At 35.9% G+C, this 26,045-nt stretch overlaps 1 protein-coding gene across 4 annotated transcripts in view; it reads right to left on the minus strand.

Annotated features, from left to right (window-relative positions):
* The window catches only part of SORCS2 (sortilin related VPS10 domain containing receptor 2), a 1,375,930-nt gene that overhangs the window by 249,326 nt on the left and 1,100,559 nt on the right, over positions 1-26,045 (minus strand). For all 4 annotated transcript variants that reach the window (XM_001372355.3, XM_056802395.1, XM_056802396.1 and 1 more), the window contains one exon: positions 21,266-21,339. In XM_001372355.3, coding sequence (XP_001372392.2) covers positions 21,266-21,339 — 74 coding nt within the window. The remainder of the gene's footprint in view (positions 1-21,265; positions 21,340-26,045) is intronic.

Genomic DNA, 26,045 nt, shown 5'->3' on the forward strand with positions numbered 1-26,045 from the left:
CTGAAATACTCAACTTGTTCAGCCAGTTGAAAGCTCAACAGTGTTTCAAGGCCTAGACTAAATGCTACCTCCATGAAATCTTCCCTGATCCCCCTCCTTATCTTCCAACTGGATATCAAATCTCAAAAGAGGAATTTATTTTTCTAGAATAGGCTTACATATTTTATCCTCTCTGTATTGCTATCCTTCAGAGACTTTATGTCTTCAAGATAACACATATTTGACTTATCATATCCTACATGTCATAGATATTCATTTGCAGGAAAATATATACATTGATTTCAAGTCACATGAAAGAATATCCCTTGTGTGTTCAAACATAGCTTCCTTTCTTGTTTAGTTTGCCTGTCTATTAAACTTCTTTCTTGGGGGCAGCTAGGTGGCTCAGTGGATTGAGAACCAGGTCTAGAGATGGGAGGTCCTAGGTTCAAATCTGGCCTTAGACACTTCCCAGCTGTGTGACCCTGGGCAAGTCACTTGACCCCCATTGCCTAGCCCTTATCACTCTTCTGCCTTGGTACCAATTCATAATATTGATTCTAAGATGGAAGGTAAGGGTTTAAAAAAATATAAACTTCTTTCTTCTCAAAAGCACCATCATCCTCCTATTTACTCAGACTCATAATCTTGGTGACAGCCTCAAGTGCTTACTCTGAAAAATCAGTTGCCAAAACTTATTGCTTCCATTGTCCCAACATTTCTTGGAAAAATTCCTTCCTCTCCTCTCACCTAGTCACCTCTCTAGGTCAGGACCTTTTCACCTCTCTTCTGGACTTCTGCAATATAGCCTTCCAAGTGATTTTCTTGTATCTCCTTACTCCAATCTATCCTCTACATAGTCATTCATGTAATTGCTCCAAGATTCAGGTCGAATCATGACACAAACTTTTGCAATTCCAAAGTGCAAAAGGAAGATTAAAAAGAAACTCTTCTATTTGTCAAGTATAATTTTTCACAAGCTTGTCTTTTCATATCTTTGTAGTCGCCTTATAAATCATTTCCCTTCACCCATACTCTGAAATCTAGCCTACTCTGTTTCATATACTTAAATTTTCCTGACTATGAGGTCATCCCTCTATCCATAACCCCCTTTTCCCCCTAAATGTAAATAATTTACAATTTCAAGTGTTAAGTGAATGGTACAGCTAGACTGTGAGCTTCTTGAGGAGTAGGACAGTCTTTGCCTCATTTTTTTTAAACCCTTACCTTCCATCTTGGAGTCAATACTGTGTATTGGGTACAAGGCAGAAGAGTGGTAAGGGCTAGGCAATGGGGGTCAAGTGACTTGCCTAGGGTCACACAGCTAGGAAGCATCTGAGGCCATCATCCTTCATTTTTGAAGAGGACTAATGGCATCATGGAGTGATGTCTTGACTTATGTGTGAATTGGATTTAAATGAGGCAGAATTGTACAACATTGTCAGTCTCACTTGCTCTACCAAAGTCTTTGAAGTCCAGTGGCAGGACAAGATGATTGGTGATGGCTCAAGATGAAGTGGATGAGGTTGACTTCTTAGATGTCTATCTAAGTTCTAAGTGCTCCACATCACTTGCTTTCACTCCCTTAATGATCACTGGAACAAGTTGTTTTCAACTGCCCTTTCTGCCTGAGGAGATCTTTGTTTCCCTAACCTATAGAACAATGCCTGGCACATAGAAGCCCTTTAATAAATGCTTGTTGACTCGAGAGACAGCACATGCCTTGGAATATGGAATTATATTTCAGAGCTATGAGGACCCTCAAAAATATCCAATCCTCTTCATTTTGTAGAAAAGGAATCTAAAAGTCAGTAAGGCAAAGTTGCTCATTCAATGTCATATCATGGATAAGTGTCCAAAATCCTTTACTTAGCAAATTTGGCACTTAGGAGAGTTTTATAAAATATTCTTGGGGAGAAGACAAATGGTGTCCCCTTAAATCCATTCTCTTACATTCTCTTACAAATACATTCTCTTTCAAAGCATATTCAACTGAGAATTAAGAGTTAATTAAGAATTAAGAGAACATTATGAGGACATCACCCCAAAGGAGAGAAGAAATAACCCAAAGATGCTGTAGGGAAGACCAATACAGGGCAGGACTGGGAAGGAACTAATCTGGGAAACAGAGGAAAAAACAAAACAAAACATCTGGCAGCTTCCTGTTTTAACTACATATTCTTGCTAACTTGGTGCTAAGCTCAAATATTTTTAATGTCTAAGGAAGAAGTATTATCGGTATCCCTTTACATGTCTATACATCAGGCAAAGCTCAGCTTTCTATGCCTGGGCTGTAGATGAGCTGGGTTTCCTACCCAGGTTTCCTGTCTCCAAGTCCAACACATATTCCACTACCTCCATAGGAAGAGAAGAATAATCTAATGTTGTCAGAGTTTTACATTGCTTTGATTCCTTAGCACTGGGGCCATGGCTCCTCTCAGATATGGCAGGTATCCCTATAGTGTTCTGCCTCTGTCCTTGCAAATAGCTTAGGTGCATACTGCCTTGCTAAGCCTGTTGTCTCATTGCCATCTATTTTAGTATGACTGGATGGCTAAGTCTGTTTTCTAGACCTCTTAAGTTACTCCTTTTATGAATTAGATCTCATGAGACTTCTAAGGTTTAGAGAAAGACACGTCCTTAAAGATATATTCTGTTAAAGAGGAGGGAAATGAGGACAGCTAGGTGACTCAGTGGATAAAGAGCCAGTTCTTGAAGATGGGAGGTCCTGGGTTCAAATCTGAACTCAGACATAGTCTAGTGTTGTGACCCTGGGCAAGTCACTTACCTCCAATTGTCTACCCCTTAACATTCTTCTGCCTTGGAACCAATAGGTAGTATTGATTCTAAGACGGAAGATAAGGGTTCAAAAAAATGAGGAGGAAAATGAAACCTAGAGAACTTAAGGGACTTGTTCATTGTCCTATTCCTAATAAGTATATCAGTATTTGTTATGTAAAAGGCAGTATGGTTGTCACATACATACACACTGTAGAGGATAGAGAGCCAGTCTGGAAATCAAGATGACCAGGGTTTATGTCCTTTATGCCACAGGTTGTGTGAGGCTGAGAAAATAATTTAACCTCTCAGACTTCTTTTTGACTGAAGAGAAGGAAGTCTGCATTGGTAGAGAGAGTTTCCTCCCTGGGGAGTTCCTTATAACAAGGAAATCACCTGAGTTCCCTCTCTCTTTTGTCTTTTATTCCATGGCTGTTTCCCAATGTTTCTAATGAGCTACCACTGAAACTCCCCCCACCCACTTTCAACAAAGCAAAACCAACCAGTAACCAGGCCTCTCTCATGACCTCTGCAGCATTTCTCATCAGTAGGTCTACTAGCTTTCTAATAAGGGGAGGAAGGTTTCATTATTTCTTTGGTAGGAACAAGACTGATTTTTGTAATTAATTTGACACTGGATGCTTTTAGTGTTGTTTCTATTTCCATTTTTAATTTATTACAAATATTATTTTCCTGGTTCTGCTCATTTAATCCTTTATCGATTTATGTGAGGTTGTCAATTCTCTGAATTTCTCATTTGTCATTTCTATGGAACAATCATACAATTTTAGACTTACACATTTCAATTTGTTCAGCTTTCTCCAATCATTGGGTTTTCCACTCTTTTCTTTTTAAATTTTTTGCTAACAAAGTGATGGTACAAATATTTTTGGTAGATATGAGATTTTTTTTAATAATTCTTTTGGCATATATGCCCGTAGCAGACATTCTGGAATAAAGGGTAGTGATTAATTAATGTAGTGACTTTTCTGGAATTATTCAAAATTGTTTTTCAGAATGGTTGGATCAGTTCTGGGTGTCATATTTTATAGAAGACTGACAATCTAAGTTAGGGGGAGAGAGGGAATGATTGGTGGGAGGAATTGAGTATCTTTTCTGGACAAGATATGACCACAAGGAACACCTGTGTTCACAGGTAACTAGAATGACAAGAAGGCTAAAAATGATCATATGATGTTGGAAAAAAAATATTTAGGTAGAGAAGAGAAACTCTAGGGAGCTGTAATCACTATTCACAAATATTTGAAAGGTTATAATGTGGAAGAATGCATGGAATTTTGTTGCTTAGTTCCATAGAGTGAAACTACAATCACTGGAGGTGATTGAGGGTACCTCCAACAAGGCTAATTTTGGATCAGAGAAAGAAAAAGGACTCCCTCAGCAAATGGACAGACCAATAATAGAATGAGCTGCCTTACAAGTCATGATCTCTCTAAATGCTGGGAATATTAAAGCAAAGATTTGATTACCATTTATTGTGTGTTGTAGAAGGTGTGCTTTGGACTCTGGTTGGATACGATTACCTCCAAGATGCTTTTTGGTTCCAAGAGTCAACATTTCTATTATCCATAAATTATTAACTCATGAATGGTAGAAACCAGATCAACAACATCTACGATCCCCATAGAACACAGCCCAAAGCTGCACAACTTGATGCCTTTCAATATAGATGAATGCACGACTGACTACTGAGAAGCTGAGACTTGGTTGTCATGATATTCTGGGCAGACTCAAATTTTATCACTCAGCCATGGTTGGGGAAAGGAAGGAAGGAAATTAATCTACCAGTTAGCAAGAAGAGATGCAAAGACATTCTCAAACCCCAGGGGTGTTAATGAGACAGTGCATGTGAACACGTCCACAATGAGTCACATAACTCTCCAATGGGGTTGGCTTGGAGGTGAAAACCCTATATTACTTGAGCTGACATTTTCATCTGGCTGTAATAATATCATCATAATGATAATAATCCTGCCTTGGATTTATACAGTGCCTTTTTTTCCAATGGGTACAGAAGCAGAAAATGACAGAGGGAGTATTGATGTTTAGTGCCAGGGGCTCTTATAGCAAGACCTATATGTATTCTGGAATCAATCTTTTAGAATTTTGCATAATAATAATGGTAGGAATAGGAATAGTAATAACTCCCATTTATTTCACATTTGAAGTTTAAACAGTATTTTAAAAACATTGTCATATTTCATTCTTTTATTTTTATTTTTTATCTTAATAACAAATTTCCACATGAGTATTCTGAATGTATTTGATCCATATGTTATATTAGGTTATTCAGATAATCTTATAAGATACAATTCCTTGAAAGTATGATTATCTCCATTTTACAAATAAGGAAACTGAGACTTAGAGAAGTAAAATAATTCACCTGCCACTTACTATATTTGTAAATCAACATTTACCCTATTGATCTAAATAAAGCCACACTCTCAAACCTGATACAGGCTGAAATTTTAAAATGAAAATGATCTGACTACAACATGCATGTATAAATGTAAACACAAATTCATTTTAGATTTTATTCGAGATAGATTTAAGGAAAACTATGGCCTATATTTGGACCAATATCTTACCAATATCAAGAGAAAATGAAGGAGTTTCTTAGCACATTATGTAGAACCAGTGTGGCAAATTTATGAGGACAAGAGACATTGGATTGAGATGAATGGATCTGCAAAGATGCAAGTAATTCCCATATTGATAAGAACAGAGATCTATTTGAGTAATTGAATATGATACTCAGCTGTGTAATCACGTGTAAGTGACAGCTCCTCTGAGTCTCAGTTGTATATTTAATTCTAAGATTGCAAATTGTCATCTGCATTGATGGAAGGGACTGGCAAGCAATAAAATCATAGGTCTTAGATGTATTAATATAGGGGATTAAGACAAAAAAGGTGCAAAGCATTCTACTGGGTATGCAATGAACATTTGCTGGCAAGTTGACTGCTGGTCACTGAAGAAGGTACAAATTTGACTTTATTATGGTTCTCACCATAATATAGCTTTAAATCATATATGGAAAATAAAATATATTTATATAATTGTCATACAAATTGATAAACACAGAAAGTGTGATGTGAGATATGAAAGGGGGGCAACCAAGGAAGATTTTCTTGAGACACTTGAAGTGAACCTTGAAAGCTAGAGAGAAATTGGACTAGCAAAGTCAGGGGTAGAAAAAAATGATTTTAGGACCTCTGGGGTGACTATAACTATTAAAAAAACCCAACAAAACACTAGTTAATTTGAATGTAATATACTTTGGTTAGAGTAATAGAAGAAAGAACCCAGAATTTTATTCTATCAGGGAAGGTTGATATTTAGTTCCAGGGATTCTTAATAGCAAAACCTACATGCATTTGGGGATTAATCTTTTCAAATTTTGCATAATAATAATGGTAGGAATAGTATAATAATAATTCCCATTTATTTAGCATGTGAAGTTCAAACAGTATTTTAAAAACACTGTCATACTTCAAACAACCTTATAAGATATAATACCTTGCAGATATTATTATCCTTATCAATTTATGACTTTGGGCAAGTCACTAACTTCTTTGCCTCTATTTCCATATATGTAAAGTTGAGATTTTGATTCTTGCATATGGAATCTCAAAGTAAAATTTACAATATTGTAGAAATTCAAGCAATCATTAGGACAAGAATTAAAGTGGGCAAAAAAATAATTCTATCAAGAGAATTGGGTAAAATCCTAGCTCTCAGACTTACTAGTTTTGTAATCATAAGTAAATCACTTTCTCTCTGACTCTCAATTTATTTTCTATAAAATCAATATTATAATACTCCTTTGATTTAAAATATGTAAGATCTAAAGAGATGCAGATCAACTTTGGGGATAATAGGCAAGACTTCATAGAGAAACTAAAGAGGATCTTGACAAAAGAATTGCTTAAGATGAGACTGAAAGATGTTGAAAGCAGTATGAATGCCAGGCTGATGACATTGGACTTCATATAGTGGGCAGTGGGGATCCAGGGAGTTGAAAAATCAGAGAATCTCACTTAGATGGAGTGTATGGATGAATGGTAACAGGACCAGGAATACCTTCAGTTGTCAATGTCAGTGTCTTTTCTACAACAACATCATCCGACCCTTATATAAAACAAGGCATCTTCTGATGCATCAAGCTAAAATGGAAAGGTTGCCTTTGCCTCAGGAAATTCATTCCAGATCATTCCTAAAGCACAATACCTCTACTAAGTTGGCTCCCTGTATCTCAGTTTTCTAAGAGCTGCTCTCCCAAGCATTTTGCTGCAGCAACAGCTCTGGCTTATTTCACCAACATCAACAAACCACTGCAAGCAAGAATTAGCAAGCAATAGCTCTGTGAAAATTTCATCTTACAGGGAAAAAATGATACACAGTGGGAGGAGGGTCACAAATCCCCTGCAATTAATTTACATTTCAAAATATGGAAGAGAAACATCAATCATTTTGACCTGTAAGCAAACAACTCCAAATTTCAAGGTGAAATTTTTCTTGGGAAATTCTAAGGAGGACGGACATCTGCAAATCTAGTTTCCAGTAATTTAGACTTCACTTTTTCCCAAAATCTCTAATGAATGTTTCAATACACTGGAGTTTGGAAGAGCATCTCACTTTCTTTAAAAACAACAACAACAACAAAAAAAATAGCACCAAGTCAGGGAGACTGGACTTTAGATCAAAAAATTATATAATAATAGAAATGGTCTTATTGAATGTCAGAACCAGAAGAGAACAAAAAGAAGAGTGGCTAATGCTGAAGGAAACTCTAGAACCCCCCCACAAGGTAGTTGGGATGTTGAAACCCTTATAATCCAGAACATGGTATTTTAGAACCAATAGGGATCTTTAAGATCAGCTTCTTTGATATCCTCATAGAGATGAGATTTGGGCCAAAGGAGAAAAAAATGACTGATCCAGAATCACATGGTTATTAGACTAAATGGGACACATAAGATAAAGAATAACACTTTAATGGGTAATTAAGGAAAAGTAAATTAAAATAAATGAGCTATAATCTTTGAAGGTGAAATTTCCAAAGCTATAATCTTCAGCCTAACATTGCCTCATAATGTTTTCCATCAACCTCTCCAAGCATCCATTTCTGAAAGCTGTAAAATAGGGATAACATTTTTGCATTCTCTACCTCAAAAAGTTATGAAAGAAAAAAATTACAAAAACTTGATGTGTTAAAGAAATGTGAGTTATTATTAATAATCTCAAGCTTATAAATAAACAAACTGAAGAAAAAAACACTCTAGGATGATGAGGACAAGAGTTTTCTCACAGTAATAGGTCACTGTTTCTAGAATGTGTTAAGGATTATGAAGCATTTCCTTCAAAACAACTCTATGAAGTAGAATATGCAAAAAAAATATCTTTTCACTGAACAGGAAACTGAGGTACGGGGAACTTGTGACCTGATTCTCATTGCCCATCTACTGAGATAAGAATATGGATTCAAGCCTTTGTCTTCTATATGGTAGCCTTGTATTATTTCCCTGTCACTGTACAGAAAACCACTTGAATACTAATTAGCGTTTCTATAGCTTCTAGACCCAAGTCAATTTTAAACCAGGAGAAGTTGTTTATCATTCCTCAGTAGAGAAGACCCTCAGGCAGTGGAAAAGCACATGGTAACTAAAGTTATTGAGGTGAAAGGTAAGCACTAAATTAGCCACTACCCTCAAAAGAGGTAGACATGGGGGAATTTTCTGGCACTGGTGATCTCATCTATAGCTCAAATCCTAGTTGAGGAATTAATTAGGGGTCTTTGTGTGCCTAGGTTTGGGTATAGAAGTATATTACAATAGAAATAATACTTGTTGATTAGTAGTTAGTCTCAACACAGGTTCTAGAGGCTGGGTTGTCTTTTGGGGGAAAAGGCATTGCTCTTTGGGATCAGAAGCCCAGGTTTCAGATCCCAAATAGAATGACTATGAGCTTTTTAACTGTAGGAAAATGATGTGTCACCTCAGAACCTCCATTTCTCCATCTATAAAATGAGGATAATAATATGCCCCCTTTCTCAAAGGAGTGTTGCATAAAAAGTGCCTATCAATGAGGATGGGGACCCTCAGCATGGGTCGTTTTTAATGCTGGTGCCTTTTTTAGGGGTGAGAAGGATCTGGGGGTGTAGGGTTGTTCACAAATGGTCAGGATTAATAGCCAGAATGTCCCCAGACTAGTCTGGACAGACTCTTGTCTAAGAATACTGCTCTAAGGTCCCTCTATTTCTAGCAGCAAACAAAGGTATCTCAGGATGAGGCTGTTCCCTCTTACCCATAATGCAATCACTTAGTGTTAAGCTTATCAAAACTTTAATGAGTCCAAGCTTTGGACAGAAAATTGATTTTCAGTAATTTGCAGTGTCAGTTCAAGGACAAAGTTCTCCTTGGAAATACATTCAAAATGGTATTATTTATTGCTTACAACACTGAGGCCATATCAAAACTACCACTACTGTCATTTTGGGCCAGGGGAGATTTTCTATTCCTTAACACTATATTGCCAAAGCAGTCTAGTCTGATTAACTTTAAAGGATAATGGCTCCTGGCAATTTGAGATACTTGGGGAAAAAATAATTTGATTTACTCAAGATAATAATATGTTTGAGTTATCACCAATTTCCTGATCAGCATCTGGGAGCAGGTTTCTTTCTTTCTTTTTTTTTTCCTGGCTAGACAGCTATCCCATAAGCCATTCTCCTCTGATAGAAAAAATTGCAATGTCTACTGCACCAGTCTGTTGCTTTCAGTTGAATCCACCATAGCATAACACAGAGAATTTAGTGACACCAACTCTATGAAAAAATATCTGTTTTCCTTCATCCCTCCCACCCTCCACATCCCAATGCATAACCTCTCTGCCTTCCTAACCAACCCCTCTCCCCCATTCACTTGGCACTTGGACATCTCAAATCTCAGGACAGTTGACATTAATGGCTGGGCCCTGTGATTGATGACCCACATGGGCTTTCAAGTGAGGCAGAGAGGCGCTCCAGTGTTCCTTGACTCTGGCTTCCCATCCACAAAGATAAAGCCATCATTTTCCCATCGAAACAAAGATGCATATGGTGGGGGGTGGGGAGTATCAAGGAGAAAGGAAGAATACAAATATTATTCCAGAGTCAGGGAAAGCCATTCTAAGCTTTGAAGGTAATAGGTAAAGAAACTCTTTTCTTGTTATGATTATTATGGAAATCTACATGAGATGGAGGAAGGAAGAAACAGAGCACATATACTATGAAATATTTTCCTGGGGAGAAATAGGATTTGGGAGCTGCCCAGTGAGCCCAGCAAATGTTTTCTAATAGGAGTGATTTGAAAGAATGTGTGCATCTATACCAAGACACAGACCTAGCAGGGAATATCTAGCCCATAGCCATTCCTAAAAATTGGTTCTCTATAAAGTCTGCATATATGTAAGCTTATGTATATGAATGGAGAGATGCTGGGGAAGGAGAGAAGAGAAGGGAAAGAGATAGGCAGTGACAGGGAAAGAGAAAGATAACAATAGTTCACACTTTTATGTAACTTTATATGCGAGAAGGCACCTATTCCATAAGAAACCCAAATGTGACTATTACTTTCCTTACTTTGCAGAGCTAGAAAAATAGACACAGAAACAAAAAAATATGGAGAAAGAGATAGAAAGAGCGATAGGGGGAAGGCAAAGGAAGAAGAAGGTGAGGAAGAGAGAAAGAGAAATGAAGAGGGAGCAGTGAGGAAGTAGTGAGGTTGTTTTGTTTTGTTTTGGTTTTTCCCCCTCTGTAAAAAGATTTTTTGTTGTTGATTCCTTTATTGGTATTTTTCCATTTGGTGTGGAATCCAGTGCTAAAATACGAAGCTGCTCCTTCATCCCAGAGATGGCCCTTCAGAAGGGTGAGGATCTTACAAAATACTTATTGACTTGATTTGATTAATAATATCTAAATGAAAGCTCCAACCACAATGAAGTCCCCACAGGGAACACCAACCCCAGAAGTGCCTTTTTTTTTTTTGCCTGGGGCCTAGTTGAATGTTTGAAAGTTCCAGAAAGCCTGACAGGAACTCTACTGAATTCTCTCCATTTCCTGTCTCCTTCCTGCAGTCTGCACTAAGAAGGCAGCCAAGTGGAGAATGATAAACCTGAGAAAAACTAGGCTTCTTCATTCTCTATGTGTGTGTGTGCATATGTGTGTATAGGCAGCTCTAAAATATATTTTTCTTATTTTATCCTTAAACATTAAGTTAAGAAGACTTGGTTAGGCTTTAGACTCACATTGGAGTCAGTAAAAGAACTCTGGATAGTTCAAATAGACTTTTATTTTCCAGTTAGGTATAGTAAGGGTTGCTTCCCTGCTATTCTCCCCCTTACCTTGCAAAGAGAGTTCTGAGGTTCTCAGTGATGCAAGCTCAGTGTGATACCCTGATAGTACAAAGAGAGCAAAGCTAGAAGCAATAGGTGGGCCCAGAATTAGCCTCTCAAAGCTAAAAGTGTTCTCAGAATCCATCTGTAGTACAACTCCTACCATAAACACAAATCTCCTCTCCTGTTCCACTGTTGGACAGCTCAAGGAATGAGAAAGTTCTCCATTTCATGCAGCTAAAATAGAATTTTTTTTTTTACAATTTCCATCTCTTCTTCACATTTTTGCTTTTCAGGGCCAAGAACAAGGCCAAGAACAAGTTTATTCTATTTTGTGAATGATAGCACCTAAATAAGGCACTCTTAACTTTCCTCTGTATTACAACTGTTCATTAGTCTGGTGAAGCCTATGGACCCATGTTTGGAATAATGTTTTTAAATGCATAATGTAAAATACATATGATTATGGGGGAATCAATTACATTTAAATCTAGTTATCAAAATTCATTTTAAAAAGATTCATGGGCTCCATATTAGGAAATTTTGCTTCAGATCTTCAGATAATTGAAGATGTCATGCTCCCACTAAATCTTCTCTTCCCACTAGTAAAAGAAGGACTATAATAAGCCCATGTTAGGTGCCTACTATGTGCCAGTCATTGTACTAAGCATTTTACAAATAGTATCTCATTTGATCCTTGCAACAATTACAAGAGGAAGGTACTATTAATTTCTTTATTTTATAGTTGAAGAAACAAAGGCAAACAAAGGTGAAATAATTTGCCAAGTGTCATATAGTTTGTAAATTTCTGAGGTATAATTTGAAGATTAATGAATAAGATGATCAAAATAATTAATAAGAGAAGTGGAAGCCAAAATAGCCTTGGAGTTTAAACTAATACTTAGTAAATTGGCAACAATGAGGAAGGACAGAAAGAGCACATAAGGGTGAGGTTTGAATAAATCACCTCCACCCACAAAAGAGATAATTAACAAGATGATATGCTCTGATACCTTAATCAAGTGAGAAAATATCTATAGAATCAGTCAAACAAAGGGCCTTGAACTAAATCCAATCAACCTAGTTAATCAAAGTGGGAAGGAAAAGAATATTTGGAGACATTTGGATGAGACAAAATTTCAGGAAAGAGGAAGTGTGTTGGATTTGTTGAAGAGACTCAGTCATACTCTGTTATTTCTTCTTCATTTCTTAAAGAGGACAGGTGACATCACACAATGATGTCTTGGCTTGTGGATGGATTAGACTTAAGTGTGGCAGAATTGAATAAAGTCATCCATCTCACTCTCTCTTCCAGAGTCATCAAAGTCCAGTGGCATGAATGGAGATAGACTGGGATGCAGTGTATGACATTGGCATCTTAGAAGTCTGATCAAGCTCTGAACTCTCCACAACACCTGCTCCAGCCACCTCTATGACCACTGGAACCAATTATTCTCATCCATACATTCAACTAGGGGAATTCTTTACATGCTTGGGACAGACATCCCTCGAACTCTCCCATGGGTTATCTAAGATGGTTTAACCAGGATATGGCTGCTAAGCATGCTGTAGCTACTTGGATCATGGTTGATGTCCTTTAAGGCCCAGTTTTTAGTACTCAAATGGGAGGCCAGCATTTCCAGACCAAGTGAAGGAATTCTTGGTGGGGAAGGAGGAAAAAAGGAGCTTATGACTCCTCCATCCCCTATTACTAGCCAGAGGAAAATCTTTCAATTAAAAAAAATTTCATTTTTATCTTAGCAATGTCCCTAGAATAGCAACAAATGTCAGTATTTTCATCAGGTAAAAAAACACAAAGTAGTCCTAGGGAGGAAATAAAACTTTAGGATTCTACAAATTGCCCAGCAAACAGCTACACCATGCCTATGATGAGCTTCATGAGAATCCCATAAAAGGAGAAACAGGACTTCCACCAAAGTGTGGTACTTTGAGATCGTTTATCACATTCTGATCTTTTTTCCCCATGGACTTTAAAGAGTGTATGTCCCATACTTTGAGGGAAAATGTTTTATAGCAATTTTTTTTTCCATATCACTTTATTTTTTTTCACCACTTTTTGTTTTGTTTTGTTTTGTTTTACCTTCACCACTTTAGCAAATATGTTTAAAGCTAAGCCAGGGTGCTTAATTGATAACAATGGATAATGATTGGGGTTAAGGATATTGGTGGGGGCTCATAATTTACATTATTAGATAACCATCAGTCAGCCACTCCTCAGGATTCACTAAATCCCTGAGGTGAAAAGCAATCAGGTTATCTTTGGGGATTTGTCTTGCCATTGTGAGTAGAGTTTGGAAGAGTCAATCCACATCATGTGGAAAGACTTCCTTGAGTAGATGAAGAGCATGTGAGCAGAGCCAAGAAAATAATGTACTTCATGACTACAAAGATGCTACTAGAAAGCAAAACTGAATCTTGTGAAATTATAAAGAATGAGTTTTAGACATTTCCTAGGGTAACCTTGGACAGGTCATTTAACTCCCATTGCCTAGTCTTTACCATTCTTCTGCCTTGGAACCAATACTTACTATTGATTCCAAGAAAGAAGGAAAGGGTTTTTTAAAAAGAAAAAAAAAAGATGAAGGGGGCAGTTAGGTGACTCAGTGGACTGAGCCAGGCCTAGAAATGAGAGGTCCTGGGTTCAGATCTGACCTCAGACATTTTCTTGCTGTGTGTCCATGGGCAAGTCACTTAACTCCAGTGGCTAGCCCCTACCACTCTTCTGCCTTGGAACCAACACTTAGTATTGATTCCAAGATGGAAAGATAATGGTTTAAAAAAATCCAAAAGAACAAATCTGGTCCACAAGAATAAATGAGAAATCTCTTCCTCCAACTCCTTTGCAAAGGTTAAGGTCTATTGATATGGAACTTTATTGCAAATAATCTCAGAATTTTTTTCTAATATGTTGATCACTATTACTTATTTTTAAAAAAATATCTTTTTCCTCTATGCTTCTTTGGGAGAGACTCGGAAAAAGAAGATGAAGGATACAGACAGAAATCTAAGCAATACAAAAATACACCATAACAATAAAATCTATGTCTTTTTTTATAAAGCCATCTTCTCTAGGCTAATGATCTCCAGGTCCTATAGTAGCTCCTTGCCCATCATTTAATTTCAACTCCTAGTTGCCACATGGGAACTCGGAGATCTACTCATTTGCCTTCTGTCTTGTGAAGAATACCTTCTAGAATGTCCCTGTTAAGTAGTCATCTAGCTTTTACTTGAAAGCCTCCTAATGAGAACATTCTATGTCTGGAGGATTTTATTTGGAAATGAATACAATTTAAAGCCCCAAATCAACAATTAAAAAATGTTTAAAATTAAATAGTTAGTTGGATGTGTTTAGCCATGTAATTTCTAATGAAGCATTTGTTTTCTTTCTTTTTTTTTTTAATTAAAAAAGTTTAAAACAACATAGTGGTCACAGCTGAACAAAATACTTCAGGTGTGGTTTGATCCAGGCAGAGGACAAATTCCATCATTTATCATATCCTTCATTCTGGAGACCATTTTTCTATTTTTTCTTTATATTGGAAAAGCTTTAGATTCACTCTCTTTACTAACTTTCATCATCGAAGCCTTACATTTGACTTTGGAACATGTGAAATGTACATGAAGAAGGTGAGATCTGCTCACAGCTTCCACTAAAACAAAAGCCTCAAAGTCTTTGCTCACACAGTTTCATATTAAATTTCTCACCCTTATTCCTGGGACTTTCAAAATTTTCAGATTTTTCCTTAATCCCTTGGGGATACCTGAGTCAGAGATCATTGGGCTCCTGACTTGCAAAACCTGATGGCCATGCTGCTCACTACGGGTGTCAGAATAATGTAGTAAAAAAGGGATGTTTTCACTTTTTCTGTTAGATCTCTGCCTTTTGTATACTGACCTGGGCCAGAACCAAAGCAATATTTGCTCCTTGGACACAAAAATTTCTATTTTCCTTAAAACTATAAAAGGCTTACGGTTAATAAGCAACAAAAGAGAAAGGATGGTGAAAAATGTGAAAAAAAGATAAGTTTATTGATGATGATATTTCTAGCAGGTATAACCATAGAGGGCACTGTAATTCAATCAACAAGCAGCAAGCACTTGTTAAGTACTTACTGTATATGAGGTTCTGTGCTAAACTTTGGCAATGTTAATAAAAAGGAAAAATAGCTCTTATTCTCAAGGAGTTTACATTCTATAGAGATGATCTAGAGGGGAAGGCTCTAGAAACTTAGGTGAGCAGGAGAGGGACTACTAGGAAAGCCCTCCTGAAAAGGGGGTTTGAGCTAAGTCTTAAAAGAGGAGGAGAGATGGAGGGGAGCATTTCAAGTGCACAGGCTTTTGAAAATTGATGCAAGACTTCAAATAATCCATGATTTCATCAGGGAGGGTACTCTCTCTGCTAAAGAACAAACCTCCATGCCTTGAGTGTTCAGGTAAATTTGGCCAGTCTTTGGATCAAATGTAGTCAATTGCCAAGAACATATGAGAAGGCTTTCCCACTTGAAAGAATTGTCAGACTTTGTGATCTTTAGGCACAGCATTTGGGAGCCCAGAGTCATATCCACATCTTAATGAAATAGAGGAGGAATACTTTATTGGATTATATATATATAATATAACTGAATTGCCATTTCCATAAAACAACTCAATTCTTATATAATTAAAGTTGTTGGTGGATTAAATGTTATTATACAAAATTTTATGGTTTATAAATGTTTCTTCAGAAGCAGCCTATTGTTATTATACCCATTCAAAAGATGAGAAAACTGAGTCTTAGAATTTCAGTGTCTTCTCCAGAATCACAGATAGTCAGTGACAGAGTTGAGATTCACACTCTCAATTCTGTTGATTATAAATCACATTCTATTAAGTTTTATATGTTATGATTTGGTCACAAGTTATATAAATGACAAAATTTTTAGCCAAGGCACTCCCAGATACATATAAATTTCCATGTAATAACATAAGATGCTTCAGTAGTGGCTAAATGGTTGACCAGTCAGAGTCAGAAAACTTGAGTTGTTAGCTAATGTCACATGCTTGCTGAATAATCATTTTCCTCCTCCTTCTCCTTAAATTCACTCCCTCTATATTAATTAAATTACCATAAATTTCCAGACTGACATGGGTATTTTATTTGGGATTTTCCCCGGTGACCAATTAACTCTAGATCTTTAAGTTACAAACCTAAAATTATCTTTACACCAGCTAAACTCAACATCTCCTAAACCAAGCTGCATCTCCATTGTCAACCAAAAAAGCCTTTCCCCTGCATCCCTACCCTCTCTCTTTTTTTTTTTTTTGAATTTTTATTTTTAATTTCAAACATTGTTCCTTGGTTACAAAAATCATTTTCTTTTCCTCCCTCCCCATCCCCCATCTCTCCCATAGCTGATGCACAGTTTGACTGGGTATCACATGTGTTCTTGATCAGAACCTTTTTCCATGTTGTTGGTATTTGCAATAGGATGTTCATTTAGAGTCTATTTCCCCATTCATATCCCCTTCGACCCATGTCATTAAGAGGTAGTTTTTCTTTAGTGTTTTTACTCCCACAGTTTTTCCTCTGGAAGTGGATAGTGTTCTTTCTCCTGTAACCCTCTGGGTTGTTCAGGATCAATGTATTACCACCAATTACATTACATTCGAATTACATTCAATTGTACCACAGTGTAGCTGTCTCTGTGTACAATGTTCTCCTGTTTCTGCTCCTTTCACTCATTTTCACTGCATCACTTCCTGGAGGTTATTCCAGTCTCCATGGAATTCCTTCACTTTATTATTCCTTTTAGCACAATAGCATTCCATCACCAACATATACCACAATTTGTTCAGCCATTCCCCAATTGATGGGCATCCCCTCGTTTTCCAATTTTTGGCCACCACAAAGAGTGCAGCTATGAATATTCTTGTACAAGTCTTTGTGTCCATTATCTCTTTGGGGTACAGACCCAGCAGTGCTATGGCTGGGTCAAAGGGTAGATATTCTTTTATCGCCCTTTGGCCTTAGTTCCAAATTGCCCTCCAGAATGGTTGGATCAGTTCACAACTCCACCAGCAATGCATTAATGTCCCTACTTTGCCACATCCCCTCCAGCATTCATTACTTTCCTTTGCTGTCATGTTAGCCAATCTGCTAGGTGTGAGGTGATACCTCAGAGTTATTTTGATTTGCATCTCTCTGATTAGAAGAGATGTAGAACACTTTTTCATATGATTATTAATGGTTTTGATTTCTTTGACTGAAAATTGCCTGTTCATGCCCTTTGCCAATTTTTCAATTGGAGAATGGCTTGATTTTTTGTACAACTGGCTTGGCTCTTTATAAATTTGAGTAATTAGACCTTTGTCCGAGGTTTTTGTTATGAAGATTGTTTCCCAGATTGTTATTTCCCTTCTGATTTTGGTTACATTGGTTTGATGTACATTTGCTGAATCATCATGAAGCAAGCCTTTTTCAATATTTTAGTAACCCAAGGACATCTCTAAGACGATAAGTTACAAAGTAATGAATATAATGAATTAATGGAGGGCCTTTCCATACCAGGAATCCTTCTTACTGTTGAAATCTTTTTTTTTTTGTCACTAAAAACCAAATCATATAGACAAATTAATTCAGTGTGATATAGTAAAGAGGAGATTATATTTAACCGGAAATACTTTCTCTTCTGATAGAGACTCAGCCTTTGTGTAACATTGGGGGAATTTTGTAATCTCTGTAAGACTCAGTTTCCTCACTTACAAAAGGAGATAGCTAGATTAAAGTATTGTCAGTCCCCTTAAAGGCTTATCATTCTATAAATTTGATTGTTTTTTACTTTATGCAAAAAATAAGAAAATACTGTATAGATTGTGTATCAGGTAAAGAATATTAGATATCTCTTGATAATTCCTTACTTCATTGATAATAGTTCCCAAAGGATTAAATGTTTTGGAAAGCAGTGTAATAGAATCAAAAATGTTCAAAAATGCTCTCCTCTATGTTTCCCCAAATTCAGTTTGTGTTCAACTTAGCACTAACTCCCTGGGGAGAGACATATTGTTATCCTAACTGATGCACCTAGTAAAGAACCTGAGAGATCTGTTTTTATCTTTAACAGGAACAATTTGTTCAGCAAGAATTCACAATTTCAGCCCCTCTTCTCTTTCCTGAATGCCTCTTATTAGATTGTGTGTGGTCTATCACTTCATTCCTTCATCTGGTAATCTAGATTCTGAGAAATAAAATTTAACAGTATTTATTATGGAGATTGCTCCAGGTTTTGGGGATACAAAAACCAAAATTGAAAAATATACCCTCAAGAAGGTTATATTTTAGTGATTCCTGCTACAATGCAGATTTTACCTGGGGAGATGAGAATTTTAAATTATCAGATAAGGATTATACATTTAAAGCTAGTCTTTAGAACTCAAAAATCATATAATCCAAGCCTCCTATTTTGCTTTTAAGGCAACTGAGATGTAGAGAGGATAAGGGATTTTACCAGTGTCATAGAGTTGGTAGAGGTCAGTGATGGAATTTAAAAGCAACATTTTCTGAATCCAATTTCAAAATTCTTTCAATTGACTACAAGAAATCATAGAGATCAGATTCCCTCACTTTGTCAAATTGGTGGGGGTGGTGGTAGGTACTGAAGTCCAAAAAAGCTAAGTAATTTCTTTGATGAACTGTCAGCTCTAACCTTTTGGAAGATCTTGAAAAAGGGCTGATCCCATTCCATTCTTGGAACATTTTATTGTTATGTCTAGTTACAGAATCATAGAATATTCATGATGGAAGCAGTCTTAGAAGTACACTATTTCAGTTCTTTTATTTTACAGAGGAGGACACAGGTCCAAAGAGGGTGTGTCTTTCCCAAAATTAGTCAGTAAATAGAAATGAAAGGAAGGCTGACTAGATTATCTGAATTTCTTTTCATGATCCTACATCACTTCTTTTTTTTTAAGTTTATTTAATTAATTTAGAATATTTTTCCATGGTTCCATGATTCATGTCTCCCAAACCCCTCCCATAGCCAACAAGCAGTTCCAGTGGGTTTTACATGTGTAATTGATCAAGATCTATTGCCATATTATTAACATTTGCACTAGGGTGATCATTTGGAGTCTATATCCCCAATCATATCCTCATTGAACCATGTGATCAAGAAGTTGTTTTTCTTCTTGGTTTCTACTCCCACAGTTCTTTCTCTGGCATGATACTACATCACTTCTAGTTGGCACCTTAGTATGAACATTGCCATAAACTTTCTTGAGAGTAATCATATAAAAGTCCCTGGGAGCACAGTAGGAACATGCTAAAGTGATGATAATCACAGCATCAAGAATCATAGAAAGCATTTATATAGCACTTTAAAGTCTATAAAGTACTTTACAGTTTTTCTCAGCTAATCCTCATAATAATTGTGGTGGATAGGCTCTATTAATACCTCTTTTTCACAGAGGTGCAAAATGAGGCAGATAGAGATTTAAGTGAATTGCACAGAATCAGACAATAAGTGTCTGAGGACATATATGAACTCAAGTTTTCCTGACTCCAAGTCCAGTTCTTTATCCTATCTCATTCTGAAAAGTAATGAGCTACAATGGCAAGATAACTGAACTGTGAATCAACAGATGTAGGTTTTCATCCTGACTCTACTACTGATTTTCTATATGACCATAGCCATGTCATTTCCCTCGAACTTTTCCCGTGAACTGAAAGAATTGGGCTTAAAGATGTTTATATTCCCTTCTAGTTCTGCCATTTTGTGAGTACAAGAAATGAAGAAATGTAAATCTGAGATATATGGTCATGGTTTGACCCTGTTTCTATGCTTTGTTCTATAAAGGATTCCTCAAAATGTCCCATGTGAAAAAAAAGTTGCACAATTTAATCTAGCCAGACAGTAAGGTTATCAATAGGATGGCATGTAATGTGGAAGAGGCATGGAGGAAGAGAGAATTTCAACCTCTTTATTACAGTACACGCTGGCAGAAACTGACACTCAGCAAGATCTCTTCAGCATCAGGAAAGCCTTTAAGTCCTTCTACCCCAAATCTATTTGACCTGCTTGTTGGAGCTTAAAATTCTACCACTCTGTTCTTCAGGCTTTGATTGATTTTAAAATTCACATTCCTTTTAGAATTTCAAATTACATAGTTATGACCAATGGTTGACACTTGCAGTATTAATAAATGAAACAGATCCTTTATTGAGAGAAGACTTTAATGAGGAAGAGGAAAGAGAGAGAAAGGGCAGCTAAGTCATAAAGGAGATAGAGTTCCAGACTTGGAGTCAGGAAGACCTGAGTTCAAATTTGGCCTCAGTTACTTAATAGCTGTGTAATTCTGGACAGGCTACTCAACCCTGTTTGCCTGAATTTCTTCACCTATAAAATGAAATAGAGAATGAAATGGCAAACCAGTCTAGTATCTTTGCCAAGAAAACCTCAAATGGAGTTATGAAGAGTCAGACATGACTGAAATAACTAAACAAAAGAAAAAGAAAGAGAAAGCAAAGAATGGGGAAGTAGGGCAACGGGGGAGGCATAGAAGTTGAACTACGAGGGTATCAAAACAATATATTTTTTTTTTTGCCAGAACTTCTTATGAGGGTGTCAGCATCTCTCCAACACTGATGATACCTTTAGATAGCATATATAAGGAGGAGAATCCAGATATGTGATCTGGTGTTCTCTAAACTTGTTCATGTATTATAGTTATGGAATCAAATCTGTTGACTGGAGAAAGAGTGCCAGAGGGTTCTTTCTGTAGAAGACAGCATAGTTCTAGAGTTTGCCATTCTTGAATGGATTTTTCCATGTGCTTTTATTTATTTTCTCTTGCATTGTACTTGTACCATGTCTACACAGAAGGCTTATGAATTGAATCATTCAGCAAGCTTCTGAGATCAGAATAACAAATTTTTGCAATGGTGACTCTGATGGTGATGGTTATTACATTTACTGAACATTTTAAAATATCTTATATTCTTTTGGGTGACCCTGAATGAGAGATCATGGGATCTTGAGAGTTTCTCAGGACCTTTTCAGGGGAAATAGCAAAGACTTCATGTTTGAATTTCAGGTCTATAATAAGTAATTCTTCTTACCAGAAAACATGGTCCTTAGTCACTCGTTCTTGAAGAAGGGTCCATTTCTTTCCTAAGTCAGTCGATAAGTAAACCTTGAAAAGGAGAAAAAAGAGGTTGGGGAGAGGGAGGAAAGAATTATAAAAGTTAATTATACAAGTGCTATAGTCAAAATAGGGTTGAGTTATATTCTTTAGTATTTCCTATTTATCTTTAAGATTGGAAATATTAGACAGACCTAGAGTGGGCATGAACTGAGATCAAATCTGGCTTTATATAATTCCTAGCTGTGTGGCTCTGGGCATGTCATTTACCTCTAGTTTCCTAGCTCTTACTGCTCTTTTGCCTTATAATCAATACTTATCATCAATTATAAGATAGAAGGTAAGAATTTGTTGTTTGTTTTTTTAAAATAGTGACTATATTCTCATCTCAATCCATTGGGAACACTTTCTCTGGGAGAGAACTCCCTGGAGGAAGATATCTTTTTATATCAGCTATTGCTACAGTCCACAGTAAAACACCTATTAGCCAGAATACATGAATAAGTGAGCCTTTTCATTCCATTGGAAGTAGAGGAGAGATATTTTGAAATCTGATATTTATAGAAAGAGACAAAATCTATTGATATCAGAAGTTCACTTAAAAAGCAACTTCTGAGGCATAGCTGAGAGTCAAGCCCCATATAACCTAATCTCACAAATTACAGAACATCTGAGTTAGAAGAAACTTTGGGATACAGAATGTCAAAGCTGGAAAAGATATCAGAGCATGAAATGTTAAAGGTAGTATTACATAATCACAGAGTCTTAGAGTTGGAAGGAATTTCAGAGACCTTTACCTAGCCAAGAATCTACTATGATACACATGATAAATTTACAATTTTTTTGAAGATCTTGAACAGGATAAAAAGCCAAAGATTTTTAAAGGCAGCCATTTTCATTTTTGTATAGTTCTGTTTTGGGTAGTTTTATTTATCAAGAAGTTTTTCATACTTTAAATTTACTGATATATCAACATGACTTCTAACTGGTACTACTAGTTCTCCCCTCTGGGGTCTTTGGGGCTCAACAGAACAAATATGATCTTTTCCCAACATGATGGAACTTCAAATATTCGATCAGACGGAGCCATCACACCACATTCTCTTCACTCAAATCTTCAGGATACATATCCCTAGTTTCTTCAACTCACTGTCATAAGGTCTGTCATCAGCCCACTCATCTGGCTGGTGGATGCTCTTCAGCTCATCAGTGTTCCTCCTAAAATGTGGTTCTCACAAATACATCAACATGATAGATGACACTGAGTCATCACATCTTTTTTAAAAGTAGACATGCTTCTCAATAAACTTAAAGGAGTCTACAAAGTCAGCCAAGACACTGAGAATATCACCTCTCTTTTTTCCAAAAGAAGATATGCTTCTCAATAAATTTAAAGGACACCACAAAGTCACTGAGGTTAAACTCCTTTGCCCTTCTGAGATATACATTTTTGTTCTTTTAAATAATTTTTCATAGATAAAGAATAATCTTGTGTTATACATGTTTTCTTTTATTTGAAATTTTTTCTCCTAATTCTTATAAATTTGTCATTAAAATTGTTCAGTTTGACAATCACATGTTTCTCAAGTTTATGACATTTATGACACAGAGGCAACTATCTGTGGATTGTCTTGCTCAAAATTTTGTTGTCCATTTTTAGAAATTCTGATTAATTTCCACAAAGTATTTCCTGCATTACAGTATCCATATTAAAAAGAGGTTTCCATGTTCTCCTGGGAGACTAAAATTCTTAAAATTATCTTTTTTTTGTCTCCTCTCTTCAAGGCCAATCACTATGTCTTGCAATTGAATAAAGATTAAAAAAAAATGTTGTCTCTCAAAAAAATCTTTTACTTTCTGTTTTAGAATTAATACTCTCTGTTCTAAGCCAGAAAGAGGTAAAGCCTAGGTTACTGAGGTTTAATGACTTGCCTGGGGTCACACAGCCAGGAAGCCTGTAAGGACAGATCTGAAGGCAGGGCTGCTGTCTCTAAGACTCTTGCTCCTCTTTTGACAAATTTTCCTGTATTTCAGTATTTTTACCAAATTTATTCATCTGTGATTTACTTCTTTAGATAAATTTATTTTTTTAATCGGCTAATTGAATTTTTAAGTGTGTTAAAGGCTCTAAGTTCTGAATTTGATTTCTTTTATTTTTAAACCTTTGTCTTCTATCTTAGAATTGGTAGTATCATTTACAAGGCAGAAGAGGGCTATTGAGGTTAACTGACTTGCCCAAGGTGACATAGCTAACCCAGATTTGAACCCAGAATCTCCTCTCTCTGGGCCTGACACTATCCACTGAATCACCTTGTTGCTCTAGACCTGCATTTATTCTTTTTTTTTTTTTAAACCTTACCTACCATCTCAGAATCAATGCTCTAAATTAGTTCTAAGACAGAAGAGCAGTAAGAGCTAGGCAATTAGTTAAGCACCTTTACCAACATCACACAGATAGATCCATATTTATTCTTAATTTCCTTGTTGATAAATTTCATTTCTTTTCAACCATTCCTGAGTCCTTGTTATACTCTTTTTTTCTGAGGATACCACAGGATTTTGTCTTTCATCAGGCACTTATTTATTTGCCTTTGTATTAAAAATTTGTTGAAAGAGTTCTGAATTGTCTTTGAGATTTTATTTATCTTTCTGGTTTTAGGATCAACTCTGTTGATTTATCTGCTTTTATTTAGAGTTTTTGTTAGTGTTTTCCCCTTTATACTTTTGATGATTCAATCTGTTTGTAGTCCTCTATCTTTTCCTCCCACCATCTCTTCTTCCTTTTCCAGGGAAGAAACAATTAATCAAAATCCCTCTAAAAATATTCACAATAGGTCAAAAATTTTCACCTTGATTAGGTCTAAAATGAGACATATTTAATTCATCATCTCTTCATCATCACCCCCATCAGGGGGTGGGTACCATTATGTTTGCCTGGGCCTCTGAATTCATGGTTAGTCATTGTGTTTATCAAATTTCTTCAGCTTTTCAAAGTTATTTGATTTTCTAATGTTTTTATGACAAATTGTTTTTCTGCTTTTGTTCACTTCACAATTCATCTAAGTTTGACCTAGAAATATCTCTACTAGACTTCTATGTCCAAAGAGATAGAAGAAAGAGGAAAAGGAGCCTTATGGATATAAAATATCCATATATATATATATATATAAAATATATAAAATATAGCAGTCCCTTTTATGGTAGTAAAGAACTGAAGACTCAATGGATACTTACAAAATAAGAAATGACTGAACCAAGTACAAATATGTCACATGAATGTAATGGGCAACTATCATGCCATAAGAGATGTTCAATAGATATTTTGTCTTATAATTTCATTTGCATTGATTTTGTCTTTGAAAAACTTTTTAAATATTATGTAATTAAAATTATTTAAATCTTCTCTGATCCTCTATATCCCTTATTGCTCATGATCTTTTTCTTATTCAGAGCTACAAAAAATAAGTTTATCCTTACTGTTCTAATTTATATTTATGATGACTTTTTATATATGTCATGTATGCAAATGGAGCTTATCTTAGTGTATGATGTGAACTGTTATTCTAAAAATAATTCTGCAAAACTGCTTTCTATTTTTTTCACTAGGGTTTTTTTGGGGGAAAAATAAGATTTTTTATAATTAATTTCTATTTTAATAAATTTTCACATAAATTTTCTGAAGTTATATGATCCATAGATTTCCTCCCTTCTTCCCTATCCCTTCCCAGACCTACCAAGCAATTTAATCTGGGTTACATATGTATCATCGTGCTTAACATATGTCCATTCTATTCATTTTTTGCAAGTGAATAATCTTATAAAACCAAAACCCTAATAAACAAGTGATAAATCATATGTTTTCATCTCTATTTCTACTCCAACAGTACTTCCTCTGGAGGTGGATAGCATTCTTTTTCACAAGTCCTCAGAACTGTCCTGGATCATTGTTTTGCTGTGAGTATCAAAGTCTAACACATTTGATTGTAGAACAATGAGTTCTTAAACAACGACTGGGGTTTATTAAAAACTTTGCTACTATGTTGATTTGTTTTTATATCCTGTGTAGCTAATCTAGTCTATTGATCAACCTCTCTATTTTCTAATCATTGTCAAATACTTTATTGCTTCATATTATAATGTGAGATCTGGTATTGCTCAGTTCTATTCCTCAGTGTTTTTTTTTCATTTATTTCTTTTGATAAGTCTTGAACTTTTATCCCTCCAGATGAATTTTATTATTATTATTATTATTTTAGTTTTACAAAGTTGTTTTTGGGAAGTCTTATTGATGCAACAGTGAATACATTAATTTCAGTGGCCTTAGTTTTATTACATTAGCATGACCTAATAATGAGAAATTAATATTTTTCTTTAATTACTTTTCTATCTTTATTTCTTTAAAAACTGTTTTGTAGTTCCATTAGATTTTTTATCTTTGTATATAGACTTCTGAATATTTTTTTTATTTTATTTATTTTTAACCCTTACCTTCTGCCTTAGAATCAATACTGAGTATTAGTTCCAAGGCATAAGAGTGGTAAGGGCTAGGCAATGGGGGTCAAGTGACTTGCCCAGGGTCACACAGCTAGGAAGTGCCTGAGGCCAGATTTGAACTAGGACCTCCCATCTCTAGGGCTGGCTCTCAATCCACTGAGCCACTCAGCTGTCCCCTTGAATATTTTATACATTCTATATTTCATACCTTTAGAATTTATATGACAATTACATTCTGTGATTATTTTGAATTTAATTTCTTT

This window comes from Monodelphis domestica, chromosome 6, assembly GCF_027887165.1.
Source record: "Monodelphis domestica isolate mMonDom1 chromosome 6, mMonDom1.pri, whole genome shotgun sequence".
NCBI classification, from domain to species: Eukaryota; Metazoa; Chordata; class Mammalia; order Didelphimorphia; family Didelphidae; genus Monodelphis; species Monodelphis domestica.